Below are 15082 nucleotides of genomic sequence, written 5' to 3'. Positions count from 1 at the left end.
GGCTCTGGGAAAGGAGGACATATGTGGAGGGAGAGCAGGGGACCCAGCATGTTGGTGGCTGGGATGGGGGTTTGGCAGCGGGGAGGCTGGGCTGGCACATTGGCCAGAGACTGGAGTGGTGCCCTTAGGGAGAAGACCGCATTCAGGGAACAGCAGAGACCTTGAACTTCTGACCCCTGGCCAGTGCCCCTTCTCCTCCTGGACACTGCTTCGGGGGCCCCCTGCCCCTCCCTGAGCCACAGGGAAGGGGCCTGTGTCTGGGGCGGGGGAAGGAGAGGGAGGGCGACCTTCACCCAGATATGAGACTGACGCTCGGAAGCCTTTCTCTCCTGACTTCATTGTAGAAGAAAACGCTTCAGGTGGGAAAAGGAAAAAAGCTCGAATCTAGAATGAAATGTGTTGGTGACCCTCGGCCTCTCCCTCGAGCTGGGGGTCGAGGATCCCCGCTCGGTGAGACCATCCTCCCCGCCCGGCGATGAGCGCTGCGCCTCTCGTCCACCTCACTCACGCGGCCGTCGGGTCCGTTCCTTTCAACCCCGGCCTCTTCGCTGAAGGGCCAGCGGCCTCCTTTCATGTTGAGCGAGCAGCTGGGCCCCGGGCCTGTCCTCGCAGCCCGGTGACTCCTGTTTGTCTTCCTCTTCCTGCCTTTGGCTTTTGTCAGAGCAGTCGAGGTCTTTTGAAAACGCCACGGCCAGAGGCTGGACCCCTTCTCATCCTCTCTGCCCTCAGGCCAGCGCCTCTCCTTTTGATATCGCCCTTCCTGGGTGCAGGACAGCTGGCACCTTGACAAACAGTGACCCCCCAGCTCCCCGAGTGCTGGAACGCCGTGGACATCAGAACCCCAGGCCCCTCTCCTCTCTTCTTCCCAGATTCGCTGTCATTAGTTCATCATCGTTTTAATCTCATGGCTCGCCAAACAGCGCTGTCAGCTGATGAATGATGGCAGCATTGATTCCAGAGGGAGGGAAAAAAAAAAAATCTCAACTCTTCTGAGGGCTCCGGTCAGTATCCTTTTGGAGGCTGGCATTTTTAGAGAGATCTGGCCTTCCTTCTCCAGAGCGGAGACCCCCGGGGTGGGCACGGCTGAGTGTGTTCTATATTCTTGGAAGGGGGGTTGGGGCTCGGCTGCTGTCTCCTAGGGCTTTTCTGAGAATTGACATGTCTTTTTCTGGGCTTTGTTTGAGCAGCCATGGAAACCATTAGGTCTAATCAGCTGATATTGGGGAAAAAAAAAAAATCCCTGCACCAATTACCTGTCTTGGAGGAAGCACATTGCACACAAAGTAGCTCTTGATATGCCTGCGTTTGTGGCGCAGGGAGAGAGATGAGGACGCGGGCGGCCCAAAAAAGCTCTTCCTGACGTCAGAAAGGAGCTCGGCCCAGCCCCGGCCACCCTGAGATAGGACTGAGCTGAAACACCGCTCGCCCAGGGTCTCCCCAGCCACCCGGCCAGGACAGACATGCCTCCGCCTTTAGGAACGGCACTGTCCCCCACCCCCCTCCCATCCTCAGCACAGTCCACGTACTCAGTGGTGTTAGGAGAAAGCAACATCTTCACGACTCTATTGTCTCAGGACATTGTACGAACTGACCCAAGCAGGACGGTAAGGACTGTATACGTGGCTGTATCTACCCATCTGTATACAGAAACATCCCATCAACATAGACGGGTCGAGAGACGCACCCCCAGGTGGCTGGGAAAGCCACAGCCTCCATGGGGCTCCCGTGATTCCTATGCTGCATGGAATTGAGGAGGGCTCCAGTATAGGAAAAAGGAAGCTTGCTTTTTAATCTACTACACCGTTGTTCAAAGAGTGCCATGAAAGACACGCTCTTTTCTGCCAATCTGTAAGGGGAGAAGGCATGGAAAGAACCAGGGAAGAGATTTCAGGACAATATCTCCATAGCAAAAGATCCTTTTCTTCCCCTCTCCTTTGTGAGAAGCCTGAAAACCTTCCATCATGTCATCTCTCCAGTGAGCAGCCAGCCGCGAGGGCTGGGTGAAGGGCTTCGTGCCAGCGGCTTCTGAAACGGCTCCTCTGTGACGGCTGTGCGCGGAGCGTGAGACGCACAAGTAGTCTCTTCCCAGCTCAGGGGGGAAAAAAAAAGCCCCGACCCAACCCTTCCTGCCACATTATTTTCAGTCTTTCCCTCCCCACCTGGCATAATTTGGTATAAATTATGTCTTCAGCAACGTCAAACCTCCCTCCTGCCTTCTATTCTTTAAAAAAAAAAAAATTTTTTTCCCACTGTTGTGTCCTACAAAACTGTCAACCCTCCCCAAACTCTGCTTTCCACCGGGAAAGTCAGCGTGGAGTTTCTTTGCCTGGTTCCCGTCGGATGGCAGCCAGCTGGTTATAGCGCCGCCGCGGCAGCCACGCCGGGAGGCAGGGGAGGGGCGCTGCCTCAGGTGTAGGAGTAGTCTATGTCAGGGATGCCCCCGTCGCGATAGCCCCGTGTGGTGCCATAGCCGATGGTATGTGTGCCCTTGCAGAGGCTGCTGCCGTTGGAGGGGAAGATGGTGTGGACCACATACTCCTCTTTGGCCCGGTAAGGGTTGATGGGCAGCATCTGCAACCCGGGGCCGCGGATCTCCAAGATGGAGTTATCCTTCTTGGTCCCCGACTCCAGATAGTCATCCTTTTTCCGGCTGCCCCGGTTGTAGGCCCGCTCCCGGGTCAGCAGCTCGCTGGCCCGGTGCACGTACCAGCAGATGGCCCCGAGGACCAGGAAGAGGAAGACGAGGGCCACGGCGCCACCGATGATGCCCGCCAGGGGCAGGCCTGCCATGGGGTCGGCGTTCTGCTCCTGGTTGAGGGTGGTGGCAGGGCCGGAGCTGTCGGCCGTCTCCGCCTTGGCGCACACGGGCGTCTCGTCGGCCACGTAGGCGTTGCCCGTCTCCATGGTGACCATGCAGATGATGTAGGTGGACTTGGGCTCCAGGGCCGTCAGCAGGTACTCTGTCTTGTCGCCCTGCACTAGGGTCTCTGTGATGGAGCCCACAGCCGGGCTGTGGCCCAGGCGCAGCCAGCTGAGCCGGAAGGAGGAGGCGGGCAGCGAGGCCTTCCACGTGATGCGGATGGAGTCCGCCGTCAGGGGCTTCACATGGATGGCCAGGGTCTTGGCGCTATCGCCCGTGGCCATGGGGTAGTCGAGGCTGGAGTCGGGGAGGCGCAGCCCCGGCCTCTTGGCCTTGAGGGTGAAGAGAGAGCCCTGGGGCGTGGTGACAGAGGCATGGTCACTGGTGTGCGTGGTCTTGGCAGCAGCGTTGACTGCGCCGCCCTGCGCCCCCGCCTCGAAGCACTCGTCCATCTCGCTGGTGATGTCCTTGATGGCCATGCCCCGGACCTTCTCCGGGCCCTGGCACATGAGGCCACGCACGTTGACCACGGCCGCCCGCGCCTTCACCCAGTCCCGCAGCCACAGGAGGTTACAGCCGCAGAACCAAGGGTTGTTCCGGAGCAGCAGCTGGGCTAGGTTCTCCAGGTCGTCGAACAGGCCGCGGGGGAGCGTGGTCAGGTTGTTGTTGGACAGGTCCAGGCGCTCCAGCTCGCGCATCTTGGCCAGTGTGTTGTAGGGCACGTGGCTGATGGCGTTGTCCTGCAGGTACAGCTTCTGCAGGCGGGCGCTGGGCAGGTTGAGGGGCGGGGCGGCCAGCGAGTTGCGCACCAGCGAGAGCTCAGTCAGGTTCTGCAGACGGCTGAAGGTGTCGTCAGCGATGCGCTGGTTGGCCAGCAGGTTGCCATCCAGCACCAGGCGCCGCAGGCTGCTGAGGCCCTTGAAGGCGTGCAGCGGGATGGTGGAGATGCGGTTGTCGTCCAGCCGCAGCTCCTCCAGCGTGCGGGGCAGCCCCGAGGGAATGCTGCTCAGGTGATTCCTGCTCAGGAAGAGCAGCTTGAGCTGCTTGCTGTCGGCGAAGGCGTCCTCCTCGATGCTGACGGTGGACACGGAGTTGTCATCCAGGTGCAGCTTCTCCAGCAGCGGGATGCGGGCCAGTGAGTCCCGGGCGATGGTGCGCACGTTGTTGTCCTGCAGGTGCAGCTCCCGCAGGGAGCGGGGCAGGTTGACGGGGAACTCGTCCAGGTCGTTCTCGTACAGGTAGATGACCTGCACGTTGACCTTGGTCTTGAGGTCCTGGGGGATGCCGGCGTTGTTGATCTGGTTGTTCTGCAGGTAGAGGGTGGTGGCGTCGTCGGGGATGTCGGCGGGGATGGACGTGAGCCCCCGGTCATTGCAGTAGATGAAGCCGTTGTCGCAGCGGCACACGGAGGGGCACGTGGTGCTGTCGATGGCCTCCGTTAGGAAGGCGATGAGCCCGTAGCAGAGGAAAAGCCAGTCCCGCAGGTCCATGGTGGCCGTGGTCATCACGACGGTGGCCGTGACGGTGGCGGCGGGCGTGGCGGTGGTGGTGGCGGCGGCGGTGGGGTGTGCCACCACCATGATGGACGGCTGGCGGAGCCGGGCCCCCCTCCCCCGACTTGCAGCCTCTACACCTGCAAGGAGCACAAGACACGTGCGGTGAGAGCGAGCCCGGCGCCCACCCAGCCTGCCGCCGAGGCGCGGCTATAGGCAGGGCCGTGGAGCAGAGGTCAGGCCTCGAGGTGCACGCCCCCCGGCCCTTCTGAATGCCAAGTTTACATCTCAGGTGCTCGCTCAGGCTGCGGTCAGCCTCTAAGGACATCTGGCTAACGTTAATCTCAGCGGGAGCAAAGATGCTGCCGTTGAATGAAACAGACGTGGCCTTGGCCTTCTTGGACTGTGACCCTGGGCTGCGCGTGAGGTTGATCTAGTGGGAGCTGGGCTGCAGGTTTGATCTTTTCTGTCAAGATCCCCACACTCGGCCCGTCTTTATGGCTGATGCTGAAAGGCTGGTCGGTGTCGGTGGGATGACTTTGGAGCCCCCATTTCTCATGAAACGGGGAACCCACATCCCTCTCTGGCTCGGAACCAGGCTCTGAAGGGAAAGTTTATTTCCGCAAGGCCTGTGAGCTCAGTGGGGGCGGGGGGCATCACTAGAACCTGCAAAAAGAATCTGCCAGCGTCGCCACTGGCGAGCAGGAGAAAGTGAGGAGCTTCATCGAATGGTGTTAAAACAACATGTCCTGTTTGTCACTTGTGCATCTTACAGAAAGAACGGCGTCAACAGAACCGCCTTCTCGTGTATTTACAGAAACCTCCTTCTAGCAGAGGTGCCCTCCCTACCGCGTTCCATGTAATGTGAGAAATTATTCCTCGCTTTGCCCCCTTCCCAAACCAGAAAACTTTCAGCTCTCTTGAAAAATACATATATCTGTTTTCTAGCATTTAAAGTCAGGAAACACAGTAAGAGGAGGGAGGGGTCCACACTCCAAGGGAATTGTCTGCAAAGTGTAATTTCGGTTTTCACAAATGGAAAAATTGCAGTGTAGATTTTTTTTCTCATATTACTTTACTGTTTGTGGTGGTAAAAAATCAATTAAAGAGAAATTATCTTTCAGCCTCGGTGGGGAAGGTGTGTTCGTGCAGCCGGCAAAGATCTGCTTTATTACTCCAGGTTCACTTTCGGTGTGAGACATGATGGCCTCAAGCAGTCTGAACCGAGGCCGCAGCCTGAGGGGATGGCCCTGGGGTGCAGAGCAGAATCAGGACCCACTCACTGAATGAGACGGTGGGGACCGCACTCCCATGCCCCAGGGACCCCGTGTCTCCATTTCTCAACCGCATGCACATCCTTCTTCCTTCTGTTCCTCTCTGTTCCTCTAGTCTCTATTCCTCTCTGTCCAGCAAACTGCTCGTCACCCTTCGGGACCGTGCTCAAAAGCCTCCTCCCCTGCGAGGTCCTCCTGATGTCATATAGAGCTTTCCTCTGCTACATCCACTCATTTGCCCATTCATCCACCCACCCACCTATTTACCCACCCGTCTATCCACGTACTTGAGCAAACTCTGGGATATAGTGAAGGACAGGGAAGCCTGGTGTGCTGCAGCCCATGGGGTCGCAAAGAGTCAGACACAGCTTAGTGACTGAACAGCAGCTATCCATGTACCCACCTGTGCATCCATCCATCCACTCATCTGTTTACCCGTCCATCTATCCATGCACTCAGCCATCCACCCATCCATTCCATCCACCCACCCACTCAGCCACCCATCCATCCACCCGCCCTCCCACCCACCTACTCAGCCATCCAGCCATCCACCCACCCTCCCACCCACTCACCCATCCACCCACCCACTCAGCCATCCACCCCCCCACCCATCCATCCACCCACCCACTCAGCCATCCACCCATCCATCCATCCACCCAGCCACTCAGCCATCCACCCATCCATCCATCCACCCACCCACTCAGCCATCCATCCATCCACCCATCCATCCATCCACCCACCCACTCAGCCATCCATCCATCCACCCACCCACTCAGCCATCTATCCATCCACCCACCCACTCAGCCATCCACCCATCCATCCATCCATCCACCCACCCACTCAGCCATCCACCCATCCATCCATCCATCCACCCACCCACCCACCCACCCATCCATCCACCCACCCACCCATCCACCCATCCATCCATCCACCCACCCACTCAGTCATCCATCCATCCATCCATCCACCAACCCCCCAACTCAGCCATCCATCTATCCTTCCATCCACCTACCCACTCAGCCACCCATCCATCCATCCATCCATCCACCCACCCACTCAGCCATCCATCCATGGATCTGTCCATCCAGCCATTCAGCGTATCTTTCTTGAGCAGCTGCTATGTGCCAACCTATGTTCTAGCCACTTGAGATTCTCTTCTAGTTGGATAGTGGCTCACACTATAATAAAGCTCATCTAGAATTTTATGAATATTTAAGTCGTTTAATCTTCCCAGCAAATGTCAGGTCAGGGCCCTGGTTATTCCCATATAACAGATGAAAACACTGAAGCTTGGAGATGTCAAGTTAAGCTGGGCCACTTGAGAAGTGGTGAGGAAGAACCTAGGGGAGGTCTTGACCACTAGGCTTGTGGGCTGCAGGTCAGGCTGTATGGTGCCCAGTGTTTTAAGGTCCCCTGACTAAATTTCGGGTGCTCAAGGGCAGAGACTGTGGGCTGTGTGGGCCTGGTGTGACTTGGCACCTGTGACCACTCAAGGACAGAGGGAGCCGGCCAAAGTGCTGAGAAAGGCTGGAATGCCTCTACCCCGCCCGCTGCGGCCCCCTCAGCGCATGCCCTGTTTGCATTACAGAGGCTTTGCCGAGGCTGCTGGCAGCTCCAAGGCCTTCTGGAGGAAGCTTGGGCTTTGCCCGTGGCTAACGCACTAACTCCACTCCGGGCTTGCTAGTGGAATGAAGCTTTGTCCATGAGGTGGACCCAAGGCAAGGTGAGGGCCTGCCGAGGACACCTGGGTGGAAGCACGTGGGGGTGGGGGAGGGTGCATGAGGTCTGCACGTGGAGTCGGAGAGGGATGAGGTCCTGAGGGCAGAAGAGGGACTGGCGAGACTGTGACCGACGCTCTGGGCCTCTTCCCGGCCGCCCCGCTGGCCTGAGGGGCTGAGGACATTTGCCTGCTCACTCCTGATGTTTCTGTGGAGGTTGCCCCTGGTCTGTGGATCCTGATCGCACTCATACCCCTGCCCCTGGGCACTTGGAGCTGGTCTGTGCTCATGGTCCTCGGTGAGTTTGGACGGGGCTAACCCAGGCCCTGCCCAGCCCCTCACAAGTATGTGTTTGGATCCGTGCCCACCTGTCACATACACATGAGTCCGCTTTACAGCTGAGCAGAGAGGCTGAGGCTCAGAGAAGTGAGGGACTCATCCAAGGTCACGGCCAGCCCACGTTTCCAGCTGCACCTCTGTCCCTTCCTTGGCGTGGAGCCAGAACCATGAAGGTCAGGGAACCTGGAAGTACCGTCTCAAGAGGCAGGTACAAGGCGGGTGCTGGGGACAGGGAGGCTCAGGCCCGCTCCAGGCCACCTTGCCTCAGTCTCAACGGTCAGTCTGAGCCCAGGTCCCCAGCATCTGGCCAGCGGATGCTGGGGACCTCCCCAGCATCCCCAGCATCTGCGCACCCTCCCTGACCTGTCAGCTGCTGAGTTCTGGCACTCAGGAATGCTGGTGGCCCCGGCGCTCAGGGATTCCGGAGCAGTGCCCTGAGCAGGGAGCAGACTTGTTAAGGCCAAAGCCAAGGCCAGACCACCTTCTCTGGCATGAACATCAGTTCCCCTGCCTGCTCAGCTCATGGCCACAGCCCTCAGCCTCCAGAGGCCCCGGCATCATAATAGAGTCTAAATTGCACCTTTCAGAGATGTCTGATGGATAACCAAGAAGCATTTGGGAGGCAGGGACCCAAGGCCTTTCCGTTCCCCTGTCTTCAGGCCTCATCCATCTTGGCTGAGTCTCCCTAGCCACCCCCTTCCCCCAAGGCCTCCTGATGCTGAGCCCTCTGGCTCCAGGAAGGCATGGTGAGATGTGGAGTGGGGAGATGGGGAGGAAGACACCTTGCCCAAGGAGCCCTTTAATTGTCCGGGTGCCACGAGGACTTTTTATTCCCTTGTTCTGTGTTTGACGGTTTATGTGGCCATCAAATTAAACCCAGTAGATAGCCCATCTTTTACGGGGGTCACTTGTCATCGTTTCGAGAATCTCGCAGACTTCAGTGTGGTGTGAGTTACGACCTGCCGTCGCCATGACTGACAGCAGGCTCCTTGGTGTGCAGGGGAGGTGGGGGAGGGGATGGCTCGGGCTAGGGGCATCCAGACCTCCGCTAGCCCAGGGCTGACCCAGGGCATTGTCCTCACTATCCTCCCATCAGCTGCTAGCGCCTGCCGTCTCGGATAGAGAAGCCTTGGTTCGGGTGCTGCCACTTCCAGGCCGTGAGATCTTGAGCAAGTTACCTGCCCTCTCTGAGCTTTAGTTTCCACATCTATAAATGGAGTCAAGTTCCTCTTAGCGGAGGGACTCACTACTGAGCATCCAGTGAGGTAGTACATGGCAAAGTACCCCCACAGACATGCAGCCTGTGTGTCCCGATGCCTGAAGTTTAAAAGCTGCTCTGAGTGTGAGCAAACTCCGGGAGATGGAGAGGGACAGGGAAGCCTGGCATGCCGCAGTCCATGCGGTAGCAACTGTTGTTCAGATACCACCTAGTGACTGAACAACAACAATTATTCTCTGACTGCCCCAGGCACACCGGTTTAGCCTCTGTGTTAACTGTCTGTCTCTTTTCTCTGCAATCCAGAGGCCCCTTCTTCACTCCCTTGCCCCCGCCGTGCTCCAGGGTAGACTGGGAACAGGTAGGCCAGGCTGCTTCCTGACACAGACTTCCTGTCAGTTGCCGTGATGCTGGGCCTCCCAGACTCACACTGTGCATCCTCAGCCCGGCCTTCCCACCCCGCAAGCTGGAGTGGAAACACTGACCCCAAGCCTGCTCTCTCCCCCTCGTGCTGCCTCTGGGCCTTTGCACGTGCTGTTCCTGCTTCTTAAACACCAACACGCGTCCCCTACTCAACCCTCGCCAGGTCAGCTTCCACTCACCCCCTTGCCCCCAGGCCTCGGCTTGGGCACCTGCTCCTTGACGCTGCCCCTGGTTGTGCCTGGCTCTGCCTCCCACACCCACTCGACTGGTGGTGCAGAGTAACGTCTTTAAACACGTGCCATCTGGCTGGAGGCACCTCCCAGGCGGAGACCCCTGGTTTCTTGGTGTCTTTCCTTGTTTTCTTTCCCAAACCTTATGAAACTGGGGCCACCAGAGGCCCAGGGCCCTCTAGGGGGTCTTCCTGGGGAGTCGGTGACAGCAGCATGTGGGCGAGGGAGCTGCGGGACCCCAGGCCTGGCACAGGCCCTGGCATGCTGGATGGGACATGGCACCCAGGCTCCTGGGACGGGGGCACAGTTAGACATGAGCACACTGCCAGGCTGAGCAGTGGTGGGGGTCATTTCTGGAGGGAGCTGGGGGGTCTCAGGCAGGAGCGGTAACTCTGGATAGGGCTCCCCCTGCCTCCCAGCCTGGCCTTCCTTCCTGTTCGCCAGTGAAGGCTGTCCACGTGGGCACGTCCTGAGGCTGGGTCCACCACAGTGCCAGGCTTAGTCCCCATCCCCACTTTAGGAACCAGAGAGTTCCAGGTGGCCCTGACTCCAAGAAGGAGGTGTGTGAACTAGGGGCCGGGAGGGCACACCAGGGCTAGGTTGCAGTATGACCTTGGACCTCAGCTGTGTGACCTGCAGCAATATTCTCTGGGCCTCGGGTGGCTGAGAACCCCACCCTCTAGGAAGCCGATGAGGAGGGCGCGGCACAGGCCTGGAGGGTTTGGAAAGAAGGGCCGCCCCATCCTGGCCCTGGGAGGGACCCCGCGGTCCTCCTATGACCTACTTAGGGGGGTTGCCTCCAGTCTTGGCTGAGCTTCAGAGAGGTGGAGGGCGGACCCCGGGGTTGGGGGGCAAGGGGGCCACAGCTCAGACAGAAGGAAGCCCCTCCCCCTCCCCCTTCCTGTGCCCCCTCCCAGCCCCTCCCTTCAGCAAGAACAATTCACCGTGTTTTCCCTAAACCTTGCCAGGCCCTCAGGTCCTTACTGGCAGAGCAGGGCCCGAGGCAGGAGAGGTAGGCAGGGCAGACTGGGGGGTGGAAGCAGTTTCTTGGCTCCGGAAGGACCTCTACCCCACAGGAAGCTGTGACCTCCCCACTGGGGAGGCTGGGAGCTCCGCCAAAGCAGCGTCAGCCCCATACCTGTGATGTGTCCTCGGTAAACCTCAGTATAAATTAACGCGGGATCCTGCATTTTTCTCCCCCACCTCTCTGGGCTCAGCTGCAAGCATCATGGAGGGAAGAGGGCCTAGAGGCAGGGAGGCCCCCCTCTCCCTGAGGATGCCCTGCCTCAGCTCAGTCCAGGCCCCACAGACGGAACGTGGCCTTGGGTCTCAGGCGTTCATCTGTAAAATGGGACCATAAACTGCCCTGGGTTCTTGTGAGGATAAACTACTGAAACAGAGGGCCTGCTGTGGGTCGAGGACACGTGAACTGTGGGCAGAAGGGGGACTCAGGACCACTCCTGCTCAGGCCAGTCTAGGCCCACCTGAGGCCTCTTCTTCAGGCAGGGGGCTGGGAACCCTGACCTCCAGGCCCTTCCAACCCTGCACGGCTCAACTTTGCCCCTGACCTCGGCTAATGGTGCCAGCTGAGAACTTGTAACGCGTCGGGGGAAGGGGTGGGATTCTTCTAAAACCTAAAGTTAATTATTTTTCTAATTTCATGCGGCATGCATTATGCATCAGTTGTTATCACTGGCAGTGATTACCGACAGGTATGCAAATCCACTCAAAATGTACCTCAAGTTCACCTCACCGCGTGGGCCGACTGGGCGGCGCGGGGCGGCGCGGTGTCCTGAACTTCAGAGGATACAAACTGCTTTAAAAAACAAGACTTTAAAATTGTGCCTTAGAGGTTAATTATATTGATAACAGTGTTCGATATTAAACTATTCAGGGCCAGGAGGGGGTGGGGGATGAAAGGAGCCACGTGTAGTTTTGTTTCTTTCTCTGCATTATTTAATAAGATGTTCCTGCACCTAATATTTCTGTCTGTCTGTGTGCGTTTTTAGTAAAACCGCCCAGACTGAGGCGTAATTCCTTGGGGAAGGAAAAAAGGAAAGGTTGGGATTTTTTAGAAGGTAGGAAAGGGGCCTGAGGCCTGTCATTCTGGGAAGTGGGGGGCAGCCCAAAGAACAGGGCAGGGGCCTTAGGTCTGCATTGCTGGGTTTCTCAGCAGCCAGTGGGATCCTGGCAGCCAGGGGCCGGAAAAGGAGACAGATGACCTGGGAAGACTGGGAAGGGTGATGTCTACTGATAATAAGGCAGAGGCTTGGGTGGGGATGGGATCTCCCCTAGGAGGTGAGTGGGATCCCCCATATGCAGGCCCTGTTCTCAGGGAGACCCCTCCCCTGCCCCACTCGTTTGTCACAAGTTGACCGTCAACCCCTCCCACTATGGCGTAAACTCCTGTCAGTCAGAATATGTTCCATCTTGTCCATTGGCCTAGTGAGTATACAGCCTGGCACGGGAGTGTTCATAAACACCTGTTCAATGAATGAATGGGGATGCTAAAGGGAAGCCCCAGAATCTGAAATGCAGGACAGGGCAGTAGGAGAGATGGGAGAGGCTGGCCTGCTGTCAGCCCCGCAACCCTGGGAGGTAATAATGGACAGATGCTCTCACCCCAGCTTCCCAGGTGGCACTAGAGGTAAAAAACCCGCCTGCCAATGCAGGAGACATAAGAGACGCGGGTCCATCCCCGGGACAGGAAGATCCCCTGGAGAAGGGCATGGCAACCCACTCTTATTCTTGCCTGGAGAATCCCATGGACAGAGGAGCCTGGTGGGCTGTAGTCCATAGGGTCACAAAGAAGTGACTATGATGGAAGCGACTTAGCACGCCCTCACCACGGCTGCCCAGAGGGGCAAAGGGCCTGGTCTGATTGTGCAGCAGGTGGTGGAAGAGCTGGACACAAACTCGGGCCTTCCTTTCCCAGGTGTCTTCCCTGCCCCTCTCAGCTGCCCAGCGCGGCCACCCCAGGCTAAAACCCCTGGATGTGTCCTCTCGTCTCTCCTGACCTGAGGTGGCCCACCTGGCCCTGTCCGGCTGCAGGTTTGCTTCCAGGCGTAGAGGCTGGCCCTGCTTTCTTAGAGATGGCCCCCTCCCTCCCACTCCTACAGATATACACAAGGGTGGAACTCAGCTCAGGACTCTGGATTCGGGGAGATAGAGGACCTGGGAAAAACTGAGTCCCAGAGAGGAGAAGGGGTGGCTCCAGGGCAGAGAGAACCCTCTAGCAGCCGTGGACAGCCTTCTCCCTTGCCTATAAACCTCTGGCCCCTTCACTGAACTCCCAAACCCTTTCCCATTGGGTTGGCATGGAATGGATGATGGTGGACAGTGTCCAACTCAAGCAGGATCTAATGGGGGCTGCCTCTCACACTAGGGCCACCCCTCTAGCTCTCTGGGGTTAGTCCCATGGATAGCAGTAGCTGGCAAAGCCCTGCACAAACTCCTCTCCCTTCCAGCTGGTCACAGCCCTGCGGAGCCCCCGACCTCACTGCACAAAGGGGAGCACGCTCAGGGAGGGGAAGGGACATCCCCAAGGTCACACTGCTCCCAGCTGCAACCAACCTCTGTCTGGCCCCACAGCCCAGTAAGTTGGTCTTTCCTCTCCTGCCATGCATGGGATGGAGCCAGGCCAGCTCAGAGCAGATGGGGTGCAGGCCTGCTGCTGCCCCACTCCGGCTTGGCCTCGGCCCCAGGAATTACCCCCTGGTCTCTCCTAGGGGATAGGAGGCGAATAGGGACCAGTGACGGTGGTACCTCAGGATGGGGGACAGGAGGCAGGCTGGGCAGGGGCCGAGCGCAGGCTCCAGCGAGCTCACGACGCCTCACGCCCTGCTGCCGGGCTGGCACGCCTTTATAATAAATAACAGCAAATAGCCGATCCGCAGGGCATCTTTCACGCTGGTGGCTAATAACACGGCTATTAATGCCCCCGCAGACGGCGTGCGCACCGAGCGGCGCTGACGAATGTCCCCGGCCCCGGTGCGGCCATAAATCAGCCCCTCTCCTGGGGAAGAGCGCGGGGAAGTGTCATTTTCCATCTTGGTAATGAATTGGGGCTTCCCTGCCCTGCCCAGGGCGGCAGCTGCTGAGAGAGGTTGCCTGGGATTTGTGTTTGGGGAGGCAAGAACCCGCCCTCCGGGCCTCTGAGAAGCCAGAAGGAGTAGGCCCCGCCCCCTATGCTTCCGGGCCAAACTGGGGCCGCCAGGGAGCAATGCTCACCATCTGCTGTGTGACCTTAGGGCACTTACTGCCTGTCTCTGGGCCGCATCAAGCCACTCTAACCAACAAAAGGGCTCGAACTAGAGGCCAGAGCAGAGGACGCCTAAGGGCCAGCAGGCACAGGACCTTGGATCAACCCCACCCTGGGTCCTCTTGGCCAGGGCAGGGCCAGGCCTTGGATGGAGGGGACTTGGGGACCCTCTCCAGTTGGAGGGCAGCAGGTGCCATGGCCGGCAGCTAGGTCACCAAAAATTCTGCCTCTCCAAGGCCTTGCAGCCGCCCCCTCTCTGATCAGAACTCAGAAGGGCTCAAAGCGAGGCCTCTCCCAGGGGCAGGAGTTTACTCCAGGAAAGGTCACTCCCTTACACTCTGGACCACCTACCCTGGGGCAGAACCCAGCAGCACAGGGGCCACCAGGGAGCCAGTGACCCCTGCCCTGGCAGGCAGGTGCCACTGGTTGCTTCAGCTGCACGTGTCGGGTGGGTGGGGTGGAGTTGCAGAGCCCCAACCCAGCCCCAGGAGAACAGGCCCCGGCCATCTGGTGCCCTCTCTGGGCACAAGGAGCCTCTGGGCCTTCCTGGGCCTCTGGAGCCCATCTGCACCCGCCTTACCTCCTTCGCTGCAGCCTGGGAGCCTGCCGCCCTGGATGCTGCGTTTCCGTTGAGGTGGGCCTGGGCCACGCCTACATCCCAGCCCACCAGCCTTGGCACCCGGGGTGCGGATCACAGGCCTGGGGTGTTGGGTGGCGCTGGGGGGCGCCCGGGGCTCAGGGAGGAGACCCTGCGCTTCGCTCTGCCGGGCTCCTCACGTTCAGACGTGGCCGCAGTCAGGAGCGGTGTCTCGTCACACCCCAGGCTGCGGACGCTGCCAGCTTCTCCTCCCGGAGTGAGGGGCTCGAATGAGGGGCCTGCGGGGGCGCCCCCCACAGCCCCGGGGCTCCCGTGCGCAGCCTGAGGATGTTCCGGGCCCCTGCTCCCCAGGCATGCCCTAGGGCCCGGCGCCTGTCCCCGGGAGGGTGGCCTCACTGCCCCCTTTCAACTTTCGCCCTTTTGTCTGTTGGCCGCCACCTCTTCTGAAAGGCTTCTGCGTGGCTTTTACCCCTTTTTCTTTACCAAGTTTTTTTTTTTTTTTAATCCCTTTAAGTCACTTGGCAGAATGGGCTGTGGTGCAGAGAGCGTTCTTGCGTGACAGAGCTGAGAGGGAGCCACTCTCCAAAGGATCGGTGTTGCTGCCACTCAGGCTGTGTCTCTGGGGGGGAAGGAGGGGGTCCATTACCCTGCTGAGGAGTTCAGATGTTCG

At 58.9% G+C, this 15082-nt stretch overlaps 2 protein-coding genes across 5 annotated transcripts in view; one reads left to right on the top strand and one right to left on the bottom strand.

The window, feature by feature from the left end:
• The window catches only part of MACROD1 (mono-ADP ribosylhydrolase 1), a 154280-nt gene that overhangs the window by 39444 nt on the left and 99754 nt on the right, over positions 1-15082 (top strand). The window lies entirely within an intron of this gene.
• FLRT1 (fibronectin leucine rich transmembrane protein 1) lies at positions 319-14625 on the bottom strand. Its single transcript, XM_069566104.1, has 2 exons — positions 14395-14625; positions 319-4493 (listed from the first exon to the last, which is right to left on the bottom strand). Exon 2 carries the CDS (start codon positions 4438-4440, stop codon positions 2407-2409), a length of 2034 nt encoding a protein of 677 aa, XP_069422205.1. The 5' UTR covers positions 4441-4493; positions 14395-14625; the 3' UTR covers positions 319-2406.

This window comes from Ovis canadensis, chromosome 21 (assembly GCF_042477335.2).
Source record: "Ovis canadensis isolate MfBH-ARS-UI-01 breed Bighorn chromosome 21, ARS-UI_OviCan_v2, whole genome shotgun sequence".
Taxonomy (NCBI): domain Eukaryota; kingdom Metazoa; phylum Chordata; class Mammalia; order Artiodactyla; family Bovidae; genus Ovis; species Ovis canadensis.
The sequence above is the reverse complement of the archived record's forward strand: the minus strand, read 5'-3'. Positions and strand labels throughout refer to the sequence as shown.